The sequence below is a fragment of the Dendronephthya gigantea genome, unplaced genomic scaffold (assembly GCF_004324835.1).
Source record: "Dendronephthya gigantea isolate DGI-Jeju-01 unplaced genomic scaffold, DenGig_1.0 000012F, whole genome shotgun sequence".
Taxonomy (NCBI): domain Eukaryota; kingdom Metazoa; phylum Cnidaria; class Anthozoa; order Malacalcyonacea; family Nephtheidae; genus Dendronephthya; species Dendronephthya gigantea.
This window is the reverse complement of record NW_021163022.1, coordinates 2585963-2601366: the sequence shown is the minus strand read 5'-3', so window position 1 is coordinate 2601366 and position 15404 is coordinate 2585963. Positions and strand designations below refer to the sequence as shown.

The following is a 15404-nucleotide window of genomic DNA, read 5'->3' as shown; positions in this document are numbered from 1 at the left end:
CACTAGGCGAATTTATTCGCGCGACGCGAAGCGATATCTGAAATCCTGTGATGTGATTGGTTTGCGAAAAAACTCGCCCGCTCGCTCCTACTTTTTATCTGTTAGTGAATTCGCCTAGTGGAAAACAGGCTTTACGGAGTTCATCCAAATTATTCAAATATTTGAAAAACTTCCGGTTTCGAATTGACCAATCATTTGCATCTATTTGTTTTATTATCCAATAGGATTAGAAATTGTTCAATTCGAACCCGGAATTTAGGAGGTTTTCAAGGCGTTTCCTAAGATATTTTATGAACTCCCAACTGGCAACTAATAAATTTCTCGGAACGCTTCTATTGCCGCGACTGTAATATCGAAGTTGGAATTTCCCACGGTAAGGCCTGAATTTATATTAAGTGAATAATGCATGCTGCGTGTAATATGCCAGTTATCTACTATAAAAATATTGGAATGGGCCGTTCACTGAATCAGCGGTGCGCAGATGGATATACTTTTCAATTCATTACTTTTTCCAATCAACGCAGAACGTTCTGTGCATGCACTGTAAGTAAATATTAAGGGCAGCTGCTATATATGGGATTATGAAAATGACAGGATATTGTAATGACTCACTTTGATAGTCTGAAAAGGTTACGACGATTTATGGATGTTCGTTTTCATGTATTCATGCATATAGTGCCTATATTCATTATCAGCAGCTTATGACAGGACGTCTGAACCTAGTAATTTGTACAAGGGAGGTGACATCTGTTCGATATTAATTCAGGATCAATTTTGCACATTTGTGTGTGTGTCATGTCATTAACCACGGTGAGTGTATATTTTACTTCGAGTTTACAATAAATTGGCGAATTATTGTACATTATTGATTCGAAGCTTATATATAAGATCTATATAGCATAATATATTGAATGAATTGGCTACTCTCTTTGTATAATAATAGATTCTTTGAACAACGTATATTTCGAAATAATAGAACTCATAGAAATAGAAATATTTCTAAGTGTAGAAACAATATCCATGAGTTATTCGTCCACGCATTCATGATTAAGGTTGTAATGTACAGGCGCTGTTTTTTAACATTTTCAAATCTATATTGATAGAGGTTATATTTAACGAATATTTCTTAAAATATGTGCGGTTTTTTTCTAAAATATTCTGATAAAAGCTGCCTTAATTAATTTTCAAACCAGAGGTTATATTTGTCACATTATTCTTTATATCAATATACAAACGTTTTCTTGGCAACGAGAGTTGACTGGGAAAAAATGTCATTACTGTTTTAAAAGAAAAGAAGAAAACGAAGAAGAATGAATGCTTGAATGACGCACATTCAAATTCGCGGTCGGGTTATCAAACTTGCTGTTTTAAATCTCACCTGCTGTCTACACGGTATATTTTGCATGGAACTCGCTAATTTGACATTGCCGGCCCGTAGTCCTTTGCCAGACAGCAAGAGAATTCTTAATAATTAAGGTCATGTTGTGGCGGAAAATGTATTTGCTATTTTAAAAGATCAAAGGCTCAGGAAAATTACACCTCACAGATGGTCACCGCTGGCTTATCTTAACTGCATGCTATATAGGTGCATGTTAAATGTGCCACAAAATTTTATTTTGTGCATTCAATTTTTTTGATTGAAGGAACGTTATAAGGGCGAAGCAAGAGGAAGAAACTTTCATTCATAGAAGAGTATTGAAGAATAAAGTTTTTGGTATTTTAAGAGAAAGCAAAGTCCATCGACATCGTCGTTTGTAAACTTCTGTAAGGGAAGTCCATCAACCACTCCTTTAAATACACACTCCCGTCATCCCGAAACTATATATAGCACATGTACAGCATTTGTTGTCAATAACGAACGGCTCTGCATTTATTATGCAATATTGTGGGACAACTACCACGGCGGCGGTAGTTTACAATATATGTGCAGCTGACAACCACACTACCTCGAGTCCTAGACATATATTTGCAAAAAGTCAACTCTTTAGTTCGTGGAATCTGTATATATGCTTTTTATCCGTCCTACTCAACCTCTTAGGAAACCCACTTATAATCCTGGTTATTTACAAAACATCTGCAATGCACAACTTCACTCATTATCTTTTTGTGAACTTGGCTGTGTCTGATGTGCTGTTGGGGCTATCGAGTATCGTTTCCTTTGCAATACGAGAAACGCTAAAAGAAGGCTCGGAGGCTTTTTCTTTAGATTGGGTATGTAAACTGGTCCATACCTGCCCTATTCCTGCTGTCAGTATGACAGTTTCTAGTTTCACCTTAACAGTAATCACGTGGGAACGGTGCTACCACATTTCACAACCTTTTAAAGCGAGAGTCGCACAACGCAACACAAAGCTCGTAGTGGGGATAATTTGGGCAGTTGCGGTGGTAATATTGATTCCAGTTTTAGTGTACACAAAATTTGTCCGAGAAAAACATTCATGTGTGATTGCTGTTCCGCATTTGAAAGTTTATGTGATTTTTCTAACTTTCATCGCATTCGTCGGGCCACTAGGACTTATGTTGTACTGCTATTATAAAACTGTGGTTATGTTGTGGTTTTCAAAGACGGACCAAATGCTGGGTAGCTTCCCAGCGAATAGAACAGCACTTCGAAGGCATCGAAAAACAGTCACAAAGTTTTTGGGTGTTGTAATCATCTCGTTTATTGTATGCTCCGTTCCGGTTGCTGTCATGCTTGTGGCTAGGCGGTATCTCACAGTTCCAAACACATTATTCTTCTCTACAGTATTGTTGGGGATGTTTAGCTCAAGTGTAAATCCAGTTATATTTATGGCTCAAAACCGACAGTTTCGAAACGGTTTAAAGAATCTTGTGTTTGAGCAAAATTCTTTGATTATATCCAATCCCAGAAGAGCTGGCAGTAAGAATATGGCAAACACTATTGCGTAATTTTTTAGTTTCCAGTGTACCACATTGAACATCGATATTGCCATATTGGCATAATTATATTACTTCATGTAATGTATCTTTTCAAATGTAAAACCTCAATTAAGTTCACTGTTTTAAGTTAAAACTTGTAAATAGAAATATGAATAGCTTATATGTTCCAGGCTAAATGATAATAACATAAGTCTACCAGATTTTATTAAAGGCTGTTTTCCACTTACGCGTTTTTCATACGCACGTACACGCACGTAAAAATCTAAATCCTTATACTATATATATAAAAAACTAAGTGAATAAATCGAAGGAACTTAGTTTTCTGCATATTTTAGTATGCATTAGTTGACCTAGATGTCAAATAATAAAAATTTAAAAGCATTTAAAATTTTCCGTACGTGTACGTGCGTATAAAAAACGCGTAAGTGGAAAGCAGCCTTAAGTCACATGACCAGTTTCTAGCAGGAACTTCCTGCAAGCAGAAACAGGGTTGTAAATCACTGGGTTGTAATAAATAAACTCGAAAAAAAGTAGTATCAATATATCATTCATAATTCTACTGGTCCAGTAAAATCAGTATAATAATAATAAATTAGCTATATTTATGTGTTACACTTGTTCATACTAAATTCAGTTAGTGTTTCGAACATGATAATGCCCTAATCTGGCCCAAGGAACGATAGCGCCGGAATAGTCTCTGCTAAACGACGCCGAAATCGGACTCGTAGGTTTAGATTAGGTGTAGTGTTGGGATTAAAATTGAGTTTGTTTATTGTGAAATTAACCAGATCGTGGGCGGCAACTGCTTCACAATTATATTATTTATCTGCTGCCTTTCAACATAGCCACGAAAATTCCAATTTTCGTCCGGAGCACGAACAGAGAAGACCATAATAGGCATGGAAACGACGTGATGACATCATACCAGGTGTCCACTTGCCCACTATGCTGGAAATGTTCTGAAATGTTCTCCTTAAACAAAAACAAAACAAAAACTGTACTAAAAACTGTGAATGGGAATGGGATATAATTCATCAATATAAGAAAGATACAACATATATGCATTAAACATATGCTGCCTTTTAAAACAGCACTAAAAGTTGTCCGATTAAAGATAGTCGGTTCATGTTATTAATTGGTTCGCTATCAGCTATACGCAGCTTGGTAGCTTCTATCGCATGTAAATCAGTTTATGAAACACTCCCTCCTCCCCCCCATACGAGACTCCCTCCTCCCCCCCATACGAGAAAATCATCTCGATTTTTCCAACTTCTTGCGTCAGCATATAGGGTCAGACTCGAAACGTCGACCTGAGAAGTTTTCTTTTTTCAAGTGCCTCAAAACCAACGAAGCAAAATTTATTATCAATCTATTATTATCTATATGTGGTGATCATATCTTGTTTAATCATATTGACTTTTAAATTCGACTGAAAGACTTCAAGTAGTGTGGCGGCAAAAGGTCAATTAAAGGTAATAGGGCTAGCCATGCATATAAAACATTTTCGCTGGCTAGGCGCAAGTGTCCACTTCTTCCGAAACACCAGTTTTCCGGAGGAAGATGATGAGAGAGCATTTTTATTTATGACTGGTTCACCTGGCTACTGCCGATAATAGTCTAAGTAGAAAACAACTCATACAAAAAGAATGGTTCTGCGTGCCTGCGTTTGCACAATCAATTGAAATATTTAAATGATGACCACATATCTGTCTAGTAATTTTCTGCTTTTTTATTAGAGGGTTTGGAAAAAAAATCTAACAGTAAATCTAAAGCAGCGATCGTCGCAACTCTTTAGTAACATGAAAACTTATAAGTTGAACATTATTCCAAGTTCGCCATCAAATCTATAGTTTAATACGGACAATGTCAATGATTATGATTTCAACGCATGTTATTTGTTTAAATATGCCTACAACCCTATTTGAATACGTGGGCATCTTATTTATTTTAATTAACATGCATTGAAACATGAAAACTTGTTATACTCACTGCAATTTTCAACCTTTTGCAAATCTAGACCCTATACGTCGTGAGAGGACGTCAACATTTTATAAAGAAATAATGAAACCGAAGGATATGAGTTGATCAAGAGTCAGCTGTACTTACCCAACCGCCTTGATCTTTGATCCAACTAGCTAAATTGTCTTCAATAAAAGCCTTCACACAATATACAACAGTGCGAGCAAATTCAGGCCTATGTTCGCGAATACAGTCAACAATAATCCCACTAGCAAACGCAAACATTGCAACAATCCGAGGCCAGCTTGTGCCAGTTTTAAACAGAGATCGACAAAAAGATCGGAATACGTCACAAATGATCACTTCGGTCCGTAATGTGACTTTCAGCTGTCGGGAAACGTGTGAGTATAATCTTGGGTACAAATGCTCCAGGAGTCCGCATATTTCCTGGATTCTTTCGGACGTTTCCTGAAATCGATCCGATACCTCGTCGTTCTCGCGTTCGAACTTTATAAACGCGTTCAAGTTATACCGGTATAGTTTAAACTCCAGATACTCAAGAAAATAGAAGTTTCCTTCTGCAGCTACTGTTGGCTCTGCGTTGATCTGAATTAAAATAAGAGGTGTTGGTGGCTTGATCATTATGTCGAATAGGTAGCTTTGTTTCAATTAAGTTTTGCTTTGATCACAGCACGTCTCAATATAGACTTGTAATTCAACATGTGTATCGTATGCAGAGTCTGGGTCAATAATGTGTATTTTAGTTATCGAGGTCGTTTGTATATATAAAGCCGTCGAGCAAAGCTGTTGATATTATATTCACGACAGGTGGGCAATTGTGGGCGTACTGTGAATTAGCAGAACATATATATAACCTGGAGTGTTTTTGGACTCGTTGACAATTCATCATCTTCACTGATTCTGTACCAAAATGCCTGGTTTTCATATGTCGTAACTCATCGCCGATGGCTATTGTCGGTGGTCATTGATGCATAAAATCCTTTGTCTATCGCAGGAAATTATATACTTCATTGACCACCGACAATAGATCGTAGAACATCGCCGATGAATCACGACGTATGAAAACAAGGCTTTCTGGTCCTTCAGTTCTCTTACATGTTGTCTCTCGTAACTACATGTTTATGCTATCTTAGCCTCAGCATTATCCGAGTCTGAACTAGTTTTAAGCCTGGTTCACACTTGTCCTATTGGAATCTGAGATTCTCTTTGTCCAAGGTCACTAGTGCGCAAAATGCTTTGTCTATCGGAAGGTAATACAATCATTACAATGGATCGCCGATTCTTAGGAGCTAGTGTGAATCAGGCCTTAGTTGCAAACAAGCCTGTTTCAAACTATTTATTACACGAATTATCGCATGAATTATCACACGAATTTAATCTCTACCTATAAGTAATACCTTTTCCGGAATCCTGAAGTGTAGTCCAGTTTCACATATCCCCACGGGGGGCAGCCTTTAGTAAACTGATCATCTTTTTTTTTAAATCAAAAGAATCGCGGTTTTTAAAGTTCCCAAAATTGCAGCTCGTAATTCTGGCGTGATAATAGGCGTGTGATTCATACTGTGATATGAAAAATTTTAAGAAGTTTAACTTCTATTTGCGGCTCGTGGCGAGAAACGGAAGTTTAGGTAGTTTGATGTTGATCATTCAACGAAATGGGAAGCATCCTGCTGTAAATTTGATTGGGATTTTAATGGCGATTTTTTAATTATTGACGTAGTTCTATTACAAAACACTGTTATTTAAAACTACACTTTTCCTAAACATCTAAATATATTTTTCGCAAAATCAGACCATCAGTGAATAATTGATTTAACCTCTTATAATGCGGATTTGCCTTTTCTAATAATCATCCAAAAAGTAGAGCTGTGAGTGTACATTATTTGCATACGCTAAATTGTATTTTTCAAGGATTGTTACAATATTAATATGAATTGAAATGATATTTCGGCATATAATCAGCCTCTTAAAAATGAGCTGATAACCAGCTGTCCCAACTACAGAAATTCCCAACATTCAGCTTATTCACGAGGTTGAATATGTTCTTTAAAAGCCCGTTTACACTTTTATGTTCGATTTTCTTCTTTTGATAGATGTGAAAGAGTGATTTAGTTATATACTGATGTTTAAATAAGGGCTTTTATACATCAGGGCATTCGTAACTCATTCACATCTATCAAAAGAGGAAAATCGCAGCAAAAATCGCAAGTGTAAACGAACATTTAGAAATATTATCCGGCTTCATTTTTTTTCCTGAAATTACTTTTTACAAGAAACAAATGGACGCGAATATAATGCTTAAGAGTTTTAACCCAGGAGCAAGCTAATTTGAGTATTCAGGTCGCGAGCCACAGACGAACGAAAGCATTGATGATAATTGATAAGCAGGCAAAACTACATTTATTATTGCTTATGGTAATCTCTCCCAAGTAAAAGAAATACTAATATTTCTAGACAATAAGCATACGGAGATTTTAGTTTGAATGTTAATATGAAATTGCTCGTATTAGCTAACATTCCTCAACGGAGACGGACACTTCAGAGCCTACGTAGAAAGGTCCGTCTCTAACAAATTGTTTCAGTTTAAGTATGGAAGGTTTATCAAACGCCGTTGAGATGAACGGGGATAGGGACATCTTTTTTATGACTTCGTATTTTAATTCTTGACATTCCTTCTGGTTTTCTGTACGTCGGTCCAACAGGTATTCGAAAAATCCTGCCGAAAAAAAAGAGATTATCGTCTTAGGCACAAGGCAAGGGTAACAATTTGGCTTAATTTCCCCGTTTATATATAAACTATTATTTGCATTCAAACCAGCTGTCTATAGACCCGTTACTGAAACAGACAGAATGGTATTACCTGGAATATTATTCATATCAGCTAGCATCCATTGATAGCTGACCAAATTGAAGAATATCTTCAAGCAGGATTTTCTTACATCGTTAAATGGTTGTTTGAGAACTTCAAATAACATTTGCATTGGGTTGGTATTAAGCTTCTGATATAGACTGTGTATAAGATCAACAGTATTCTTGTCAGAGTCGTCATCAGAAGCAAAGAGGAAGGCAAGACAATCCAAGCAATGGACTCTGTAAAAAAAGATATTTATTAACAGATTAAATTCGTTTTTGCCTGCCCCTTTAGCATGCACAAACGAAAAAGAAAGTAGATATTTTTTATCGCGAAAAATTGCATGTTATTGTTCACATGCATGCACTATCGTGCGGCTATTGTCTGTTACGCGAGACCAGTTACATTTTCGTCCAAAATTTAAAATCAATTGCTTATATCTAAATCGTGACTTTGCTTTCGTTTATCTTGTAACGTCAGGTCCAGCAAAACAAATAGATGTTTTTGAAACCCGGCAGTCCAGATAATATAGCCAGCCTAACTCCCCTAAGGTCTATGAACAAGTCAAAAATCAGGCATGTTACAATGTAAACGTATAAGGCGCCTGTCCCCATGTTGCCTGGGTCAGAGTATCATCACGGTTTTGTTATTATGACAGGTTGTTACGATTTACAGTTTGGTGCGAACGTTTTTGAGCTGTACGTTTTCGGGAAGGACAACGCAGCTGTGGGCCTTCCAGCACCGTTGTTGGGAGCAGCTAATGATATATTGCATTCTTATTGCATCATAGAATGCCATCTTGTTGAGAGAGTAATTTCACATCTAGTTTTAATTTGGTTGTGGGTGTTTGTTGTTATAGTAAAATACAGTGTAAGATAAACTACTGCTTCAAGGAAATATTTGGCACAAATCTAGCAGTTTAGTTAGCAGTTTAGCACCATAGTGTGTAACACTTTACTGCTGTTTCCTATATGAACGCACTCATGCACATTTACAAATTGGACACCAATGTTTAAATCATCCATGCTTACCTCAATTCTTCATCAGCAGTTTGCAAAAGATTTCCAATTATGACCATAATGTTTCGTTTGGACTCATTTTGAAATAGAACTTTTAGACCCTCATTGGATAAGCCAATAGTGCCAATTGTGTCCACAGCAACAACCAGTAAACTACTATCATTTGTTGTGATGCAGTTGAATATGAAGTTGTAAAATTGTGGATATTTATCAAGAATAAAATTAGGGTTATTTATTGATAAAAACCCAAAGAACTTGATAATACCTAAACAAATTTAATCATGAATATTATAATTAGCATTGGTATAATAAATATGGCTGTAAAAAGTTCCATGCAGTCTCAATTAAGGCCTGTAGAGATATACTAGTTATTGCCAGATATATTAGTAACAATCTGGTAATAACTTACCTGGTAATACCAATGCCGCCAAAGGGTTTGCATCTGCAGATGTCAATATACTATACAACTTCTGGTTAACACCAGTCTTCTCAGGAAATTGATATGCAACTTCATTTACGTTAACAATATCTGTTAATAGCTCTATACAATTCATCTGTATTAAAACATCTTCACTGTCAATCTTTGCTGCCAAACTGGTAAAGATTGTTTCAAACTGTTCATAAGCATTTTGATTGGCTTCAAAAATCCTAACAAACAGTTCATAGACTCGAAAACAAATGATTGAACTTTCCCTCATTAATTCTGAGAATTCTGCTTGAGAATGCATATTTAATAGCAATGCCAAACCTTCACCATGACGACTTACAGTTAACAGAATACTACTAGCAATTTTAGCACAACCCATATGGGAGTGTCCCAAGTTTCTAATGACGAAATTCACCAGGTCTAAATTTTGGATAACTTTTAAAACTCCGCTGTTTGTTTGGACACATCTTTCAACCTGGTGAAGACACAACTCTCTGACTTCTACTGAAGGATGATTCACTCCCTGCACAGCTTCTACCTCAAACTCTGTTATAATCAACTCGGGTTTCATGTAGTTTAATAGCTTCTTTAATAAGGCAGTGCAATGGCTTATTTCACTCGTATGGTTTAAAGCCAAGCGCCTGAACAGAACACTCGGAGGGATGAGGGCTAGGAGCTGCTCGCTACTTAAACTTCTTGAATCGACGAGTATGTTGAGATCTTGTAAGCATTTTAAAACATTTTCTCCGCTTGCAGAACTAGAAATAGTTTGCACATGTTGGGCAATTTTGGCGTCCATGTTGGCCTATTTTCCCCATAAGGGGCAACCGGGGAGCCGGGATACTATTCTCAGTGTATTCGAACTTACCAGGGGTCGAATATACCTTATTGAGACCATATAGACGGACCCATTGCACTGACCTCATATTAAATCATTAAAAGTTGTCCTCCAGATGTTTCCTTACTAAAAATAATCGTTAGTTAATCGCGAGCGATTAAGGTTATATAGCGGTCAAAAACAGTGAACGAAGCAAAGTTTCTCACACTAGTAAATATTTCTGTACCAAAATTTACGTTTTTGCAAAATTTATGCAAGTTACTTAAACTATTATAGGTGAGTGGAAACTGTGCATTCCGAGAATGTGCGCGGTGAAGAAATAAACTGACACTTTTTGGTCATTAGACGACGGCCTTAAAAAGAAAGTAAAAGAGTAAAAAGACTTTTCCAAAGTGCCAAAAAAACTTGTTTTTTCTTCGCAACGCTTCGCCTTCAGGCAGTAAACTATACAAAAAGTTAACTATAATAATCGCCTAAATATTCAGGCCGAAAACATGGTTAATTTACAAATCTTACATTGTATATACACAGCCTAATTACAATAATTACATCAAAGTTGTATCCGCAACAGCTCGTTGATTGTCTAAAAAATGTTGATAATTTGAAGTCAATAAATCTGTTCCCAAAATACATTGTTTCAATGTGAAAGATGTATCAAGCGTTGCTGGATCTAAAAACAAAAAATAAAGATTTTGATATTTGTTAAAGCTCTGATTTACACCAGATAGGACACTACTATGAACAAAAAAGAGAATATGAAATTGTTTGAACTTTTTATCACCGTAAACAATGAGATTATCTTTGCAAAAAAAAAGGAAATATATTGACTGATCCTAAACATTTGAATACCTGGAGCGATCCAGTCGTCTTGTGCAATATAAACTACAGCGGGTACACAATGTTGACAGACACCATGTTCAACTGGGTTTAAACTATTACACATCCACACTGGTACAATCAATCTTGAATAATGCTGCAATAAACATGGATGACGTGTTAATCTAATAGGGGCTGGTTTGATTAAAACTCAATTGAAACTTTGGAACAAAAGTTTACGAAATCAGGAAGAAGTAACCGAAGAACGTTTCTTTTGGACAGGAACATACATTACTTGTGCACTGCCCATCTGAACGTCTAGTACATATATATGAGAAATACCTTTGGAAAACCAATACAAGTATCTAAAAGTGAAAGGTAGTCCAATGATAGCTCATAAACACATCCTTCGACAGAAAATCCAGGTTCGTACGCTATATTTGGAAATCCTACACCACCTTCAGCCGAACCTAAAAATGATGTGAAACAATTGAAACCAGGCATCTTTTCGGAAATGCAACCGTTTTACCAAAAAATCCATCCGTATCCTTTGTAGCATTTGCATAAAAGAAGACTTACCTTTCTTGTTGAAGAGTAATCTGAAACCGAAAAGCAAACCCCAATATCGAAAACCTGTCTGGCATTTTAGTTTAATTTCTAATCTGAAAAGGAAAATGGAGGATTAAGATAGACTTTCTCCAGTCCAATGTTCATGTGGAAATAAAGAAAAGATACAATAGTCAATATATTATTATTTCCCATATCATTACCTTTTTTGGTTCATGTTGAGACCATAAGCAAAGTAAAAGAAATGGCCAGATTTTGGAATAGTGTTGATTTGAAAATTCAACGGAGGTACAGGCGGAATTCTTTTTTTTCTAAAAAGTTGCAGTGAATGTGTTCCATGTATTACGTTGATATTAAAAGTTTGTAAAAGAGCATTTTTGCAGGTAAGGGTAATACTGTAGTAGCTAGGTTACCTTATGAGCTTTGTAAATGGCTTGCTGATGGCCACAACCTCCAATGTACTTTGGTCATTACGTAGGGAATCATCGCTTGCTTTCAGCTAATGGAGGAAGGGTAATTATACTACATGATTACACTTTTATCACTGCATGGGCTGTCTCAAAAATTGCAGGCACTGTAATTTGCATAACATCGATTTGCGTTCATACGCATTTCATTGCCTGTGTAAGCTGTTGTATTCGTAGGAGTTTAAAAAAATCGTACTTTTCCTCGCTTTTGAGATTAGAAGTAAATTAGTAGCTAATATATAAAAATCTCTGTCTATGGTTTTCAGGTATATACCTTTGGACCAACTAGTTATCGTATGGTTTACCTTTCCTTCTCCTGGCTCGTCTTGAGAAAAACCACTAACACTGGGACTATCATCCCCAGATAAATCTTCCAAGCACTCTGTCTTCACCTTTTCACGCAGAGTTCTTTGCCTACTAATGGCAGATTTCACACGCGTTGGGACATCTTTAAAGAGAGAATTTGTTGTCTGTGAAGACATTCTTCGAGCCGGAGCAGATTTTATTCTTGGTCTAGTCGTGTTTACTTTATATTTAGACACTTCCTCTCTGGAAATATCAAAACCACCATCGTTGAGAGCTTTCCAGATATCTTTGACTTGCACGCTATCTTGATCTGGGCTACTTTGGTTGCCTGAAGGTGTAGTGGAAACACCAGAATTCAAGAATGGTTTACCACAAGCGTTCTGTCGCTCGTGATCTTTAGTTTTTTGTTCACTATCCTGATCTGTTGTGGGCGGTTTATCGCATGTTAATACTGCAGCCTCAGTGTTCGTTTCCTCCAGTGCGTTATCATCGGCGATTCCTTGATGCACTTCGGACAGTTTTGGAAAAGAATCATTTCTGATTTCTAATCTTCTGTCTATTTTAGAGTCGTTTTTCCCAGAAATCGTATGGTCAAAACTTTCATTTATTTGCCATGCATATGATTTTGTGAATTTCTCCTCAGAAATAGTCTTTGGAATCGATTCTTCCTCTTCTCGAAAGGAATAAATTTCTTTATCTGTCTTGTGAGTCTCATTGCAATTCATATTATGAAGAGTTCTATCATCATCAATATCATCACAACTATCACTATCATCATTCACGACAGTATGGATACAATCACGATAATCATTTGCTTGAAGGATACCATCAATATCACATGTTCCACAATTATAATCTATCTTGTGGTTACAATCGAAGAAATCATCGATACCTTGATCATCATCATCAATGTGATGATCAAAAATCTTATTTTCAGAATCAGTGGTTTTTGTCCAAGAATCGTCACCATCATCGTTGGATTCAAAATTTCTATTAAATATGATACGTTTTGGATTCTTAACTAAATCTTCTGTCTGTTGTTCTCCGTAAATAACGCTGATATTTGAAGCGGTTTCGCTTTGATCAACAAGAGAAAGCTTGCGCAAATCAACTGTCAGAGTACTGGGTGAAATGATTTTAGTGGCGGATGAAAAACGTATTATGTCAGGACTGACAACTTCGTCACGAACTCCCAGACCATCGTCTACGATCACTGTCTTCTTTTGACGATCTAAATCACGCAGACTCGCTTTGAGAAAACTGTAAGAAAAGTATTAACAAAACGAAAACCCCGATAATCATGTCTGCACGTAAAAACCCACAAGTTGTAACAAAATGCTCGTTGCTTATTCGACATTGTCGTAAAACAACAGCTTTTTGGCAACTGAACCCTGTCTTAATTTAAAGTTTGGGTTTGATGAGGGTTAAGCTTAGTTTGGATTAGTGTTAGTTATTGGGATTAGGACCATTTTAAATTAGTAAGCCTTCTTTAAGTATGCTATTGTGAGAAAGCTTCCGCAAATCAAGAAAAGCTTGTATTGATTGTGCACACACTGGGTCCTGGGGTGAGTCCACTTCTGTTATTACCGTTTTGTATACCAAGACATTTTGTAACATTTGGTTGCAAGCTGTGCAGCCCTGTACCAAGAAGTGGTCGTAATGGTCCCTTTTTCTTTAAACCATTTTTTTGAGTTGTAGGGCGATAAATTGAAGAAGTCTCATCCAAAATATCACGAACATAGTCTACTGCTAAAGTTGTCTTGAATTTGCATAAGCTGTCAGGTTGAACAATCTGGAAGGAGAATATAAAATAAAAAAAATTGTTAGAATTTCAGCTGCTCTTGTTCTGTATATAGATCACAATTAAGGGTCATTGCAACAAATCGGGATCTTGTTTTTAAAAGCCAATTTCAGTTTCCTGCAGTAAAACCACATGCATAACACAGCTCTCAAAATTCCGGTTTGAATGGGAGTGATATATTATATATAAGTCAGGCTAAACAGTCAATCGACATATTTGGTACCTTTTTTATTCCTTTAGTGGGTAAATTTGATCGCACATCTTTGCTAAAATGTTGTGCTTTAGTGCTTGTACTGTAATAGTCCTGTGTGTGATGTGAGTTTGGGTGTCCAAGTCTAGGTGCATATACTTGATCTTTTCTTGTGTCGACACATAAGTATCTGCCAGGTTGTTGCTGCTGAAAAAAAAAACTTGTGAAGTCTTTCTTGTAAACTTTGGGGAAAACAGCATACCAGGTAAACAAGTTGTTGTTGACCTGTTTTTTTAATAATTAATTTTCATGATATGAGGGTCATGATTTATAGACAGCTATAAATGTTTCTTGGCTCATGCTGGTCATATTTGCTGGTCATACCTGCAAGCACAAAGCCAACACAAACTTTGAACTCACTGGAGTATTGTGCCTCAATTTCAAGTTGAGTCTCTGATGACGAGCAACCTTATAGGCAACCGCAGCCTTTACCCAACTATAACCCAAGAATTGCTGACTATTTGCTAGTGAGTTAAATGAGTGAAATCCAACTCTAATTGATTGTTACAATTAGCTTGTTATACACTGATTATGAAACTAATGAATGAAAACTTTTAATAAATAATATTTTTGCCACTAATTATTCATCGCACCCGGCCTACACAAGAAGTACAGTATATTATATAGTATATAATATATTTATTAAGTTGACCTACACTGATGATGCAATAAGTAATAAATTCAAACTGACATCCGCCTGGTGTGACTGTAATATTACACCGCAGTATATTGAAATGAAAGCAAACCTGAGATCTATATCGATTCCTTGAACTATTAATTGCTGATGATTTCGTTGCGGTCCCAGGCCTGGTTTGTTGATATATTTCATGTACGTCGCGATGAATGCCATTCCTACCTAAATTCTGATCCATCTCTACCAGGAAAATTATCATTCGCACACATAGTTGTCCTCATGACCTGTTAAAAGTCAGATTTTGGGACCTTCTTCACCTTTTTACCATCAAAACAATGAAGCATCTTGGTTGCTATGGTAGCCCTTCCCGAAAATGCCTGTCGTGGGGTCGTAAATTCCTCAGACTTCCTCCGTGATCAGTGGTAATTCAGTGGTGGTAATCCACCCGATTAGCACCTCATTACACGTATATAAGCAGGTTTCATTATCTCTCATTGCCCGTATGTAAGTGCTAACGAAAGATCTGCTGTACCTGCTGGCGCGCTGC

General features: G+C 36.6%; 4 protein-coding genes across 5 annotated transcripts; 1 reads left to right on the top strand and 3 right to left on the bottom strand.

The window, feature by feature from the left end:
• Positions 1–453: 453 nt before the first annotated feature.
• Positions 454–3149, top strand: LOC114518842 (neuropeptide Y receptor type 1-like). Its single transcript, XM_028538854.1, has 2 exons — positions 454–810; positions 1644–3149. Exon 2 carries the CDS (start codon positions 1876–1878, stop codon positions 2908–2910), a length of 1035 nt encoding a protein of 344 aa, XP_028394655.1. The 5' UTR covers positions 454–810; positions 1644–1875; the 3' UTR covers positions 2911–3149.
• Positions 3150–3291: 142 nt separating this feature from the next.
• LOC114518847 (bcl-2-related ovarian killer protein-like) lies at positions 3292–5651 on the bottom strand. The gene is made up of 2 exons (XM_028538859.1): positions 5008–5651; positions 3292–3873 (listed from the first exon to the last, which is right to left on the bottom strand). The coding sequence occupies exons 1-2, from the start codon at positions 5500–5502 to the stop codon at positions 3724–3726; spliced, it is 645 nt and encodes a 214-aa protein (XP_028394660.1). The 5' UTR covers positions 5503–5651; the 3' UTR covers positions 3292–3723.
• Positions 5652–6659: 1008 nt separating this feature from the next.
• Positions 6660–9983, bottom strand: LOC114518837 (26S proteasome non-ATPase regulatory subunit 5-like). Its single transcript, XM_028538845.1, has 4 exons — positions 9161–9983; positions 8764–9016; positions 7742–7971; positions 6660–7597 (listed from the first exon to the last, which is right to left on the bottom strand). Exons 1-4 carry the CDS (start codon positions 9975–9977, stop codon positions 7392–7394), a joined length of 1506 nt encoding a protein of 501 aa, XP_028394646.1. The 5' UTR covers positions 9978–9983; the 3' UTR covers positions 6660–7391.
• Positions 9984–10414: 431 nt separating this feature from the next.
• Positions 10415–15188, bottom strand: LOC114518835. Of its 2 annotated transcripts, none has more exons than XM_028538842.1 (10): positions 14970–15188; positions 14197–14370; positions 13760–13964; positions 12172–13403; positions 11813–11898; positions 11603–11710; positions 11412–11494; positions 11175–11302; positions 10866–10989; positions 10415–10686 (listed from the first exon to the last, which is right to left on the bottom strand). In XM_028538842.1, the coding sequence occupies exons 1-10, from the start codon at positions 15114–15116 to the stop codon at positions 10562–10564; spliced, it is 2412 nt and encodes an 803-aa protein (XP_028394643.1). In that variant the 5' UTR covers positions 15117–15188; the 3' UTR covers positions 10415–10561. The 2 variants fall into 2 exon arrangements, with proteins under 2 accessions (XP_028394643.1, XP_028394644.1); XM_028538843.1 differs by having other exon boundaries at positions 14197–14367.
• Between the last annotated feature and the right edge of the window lie 216 nt (positions 15189–15404).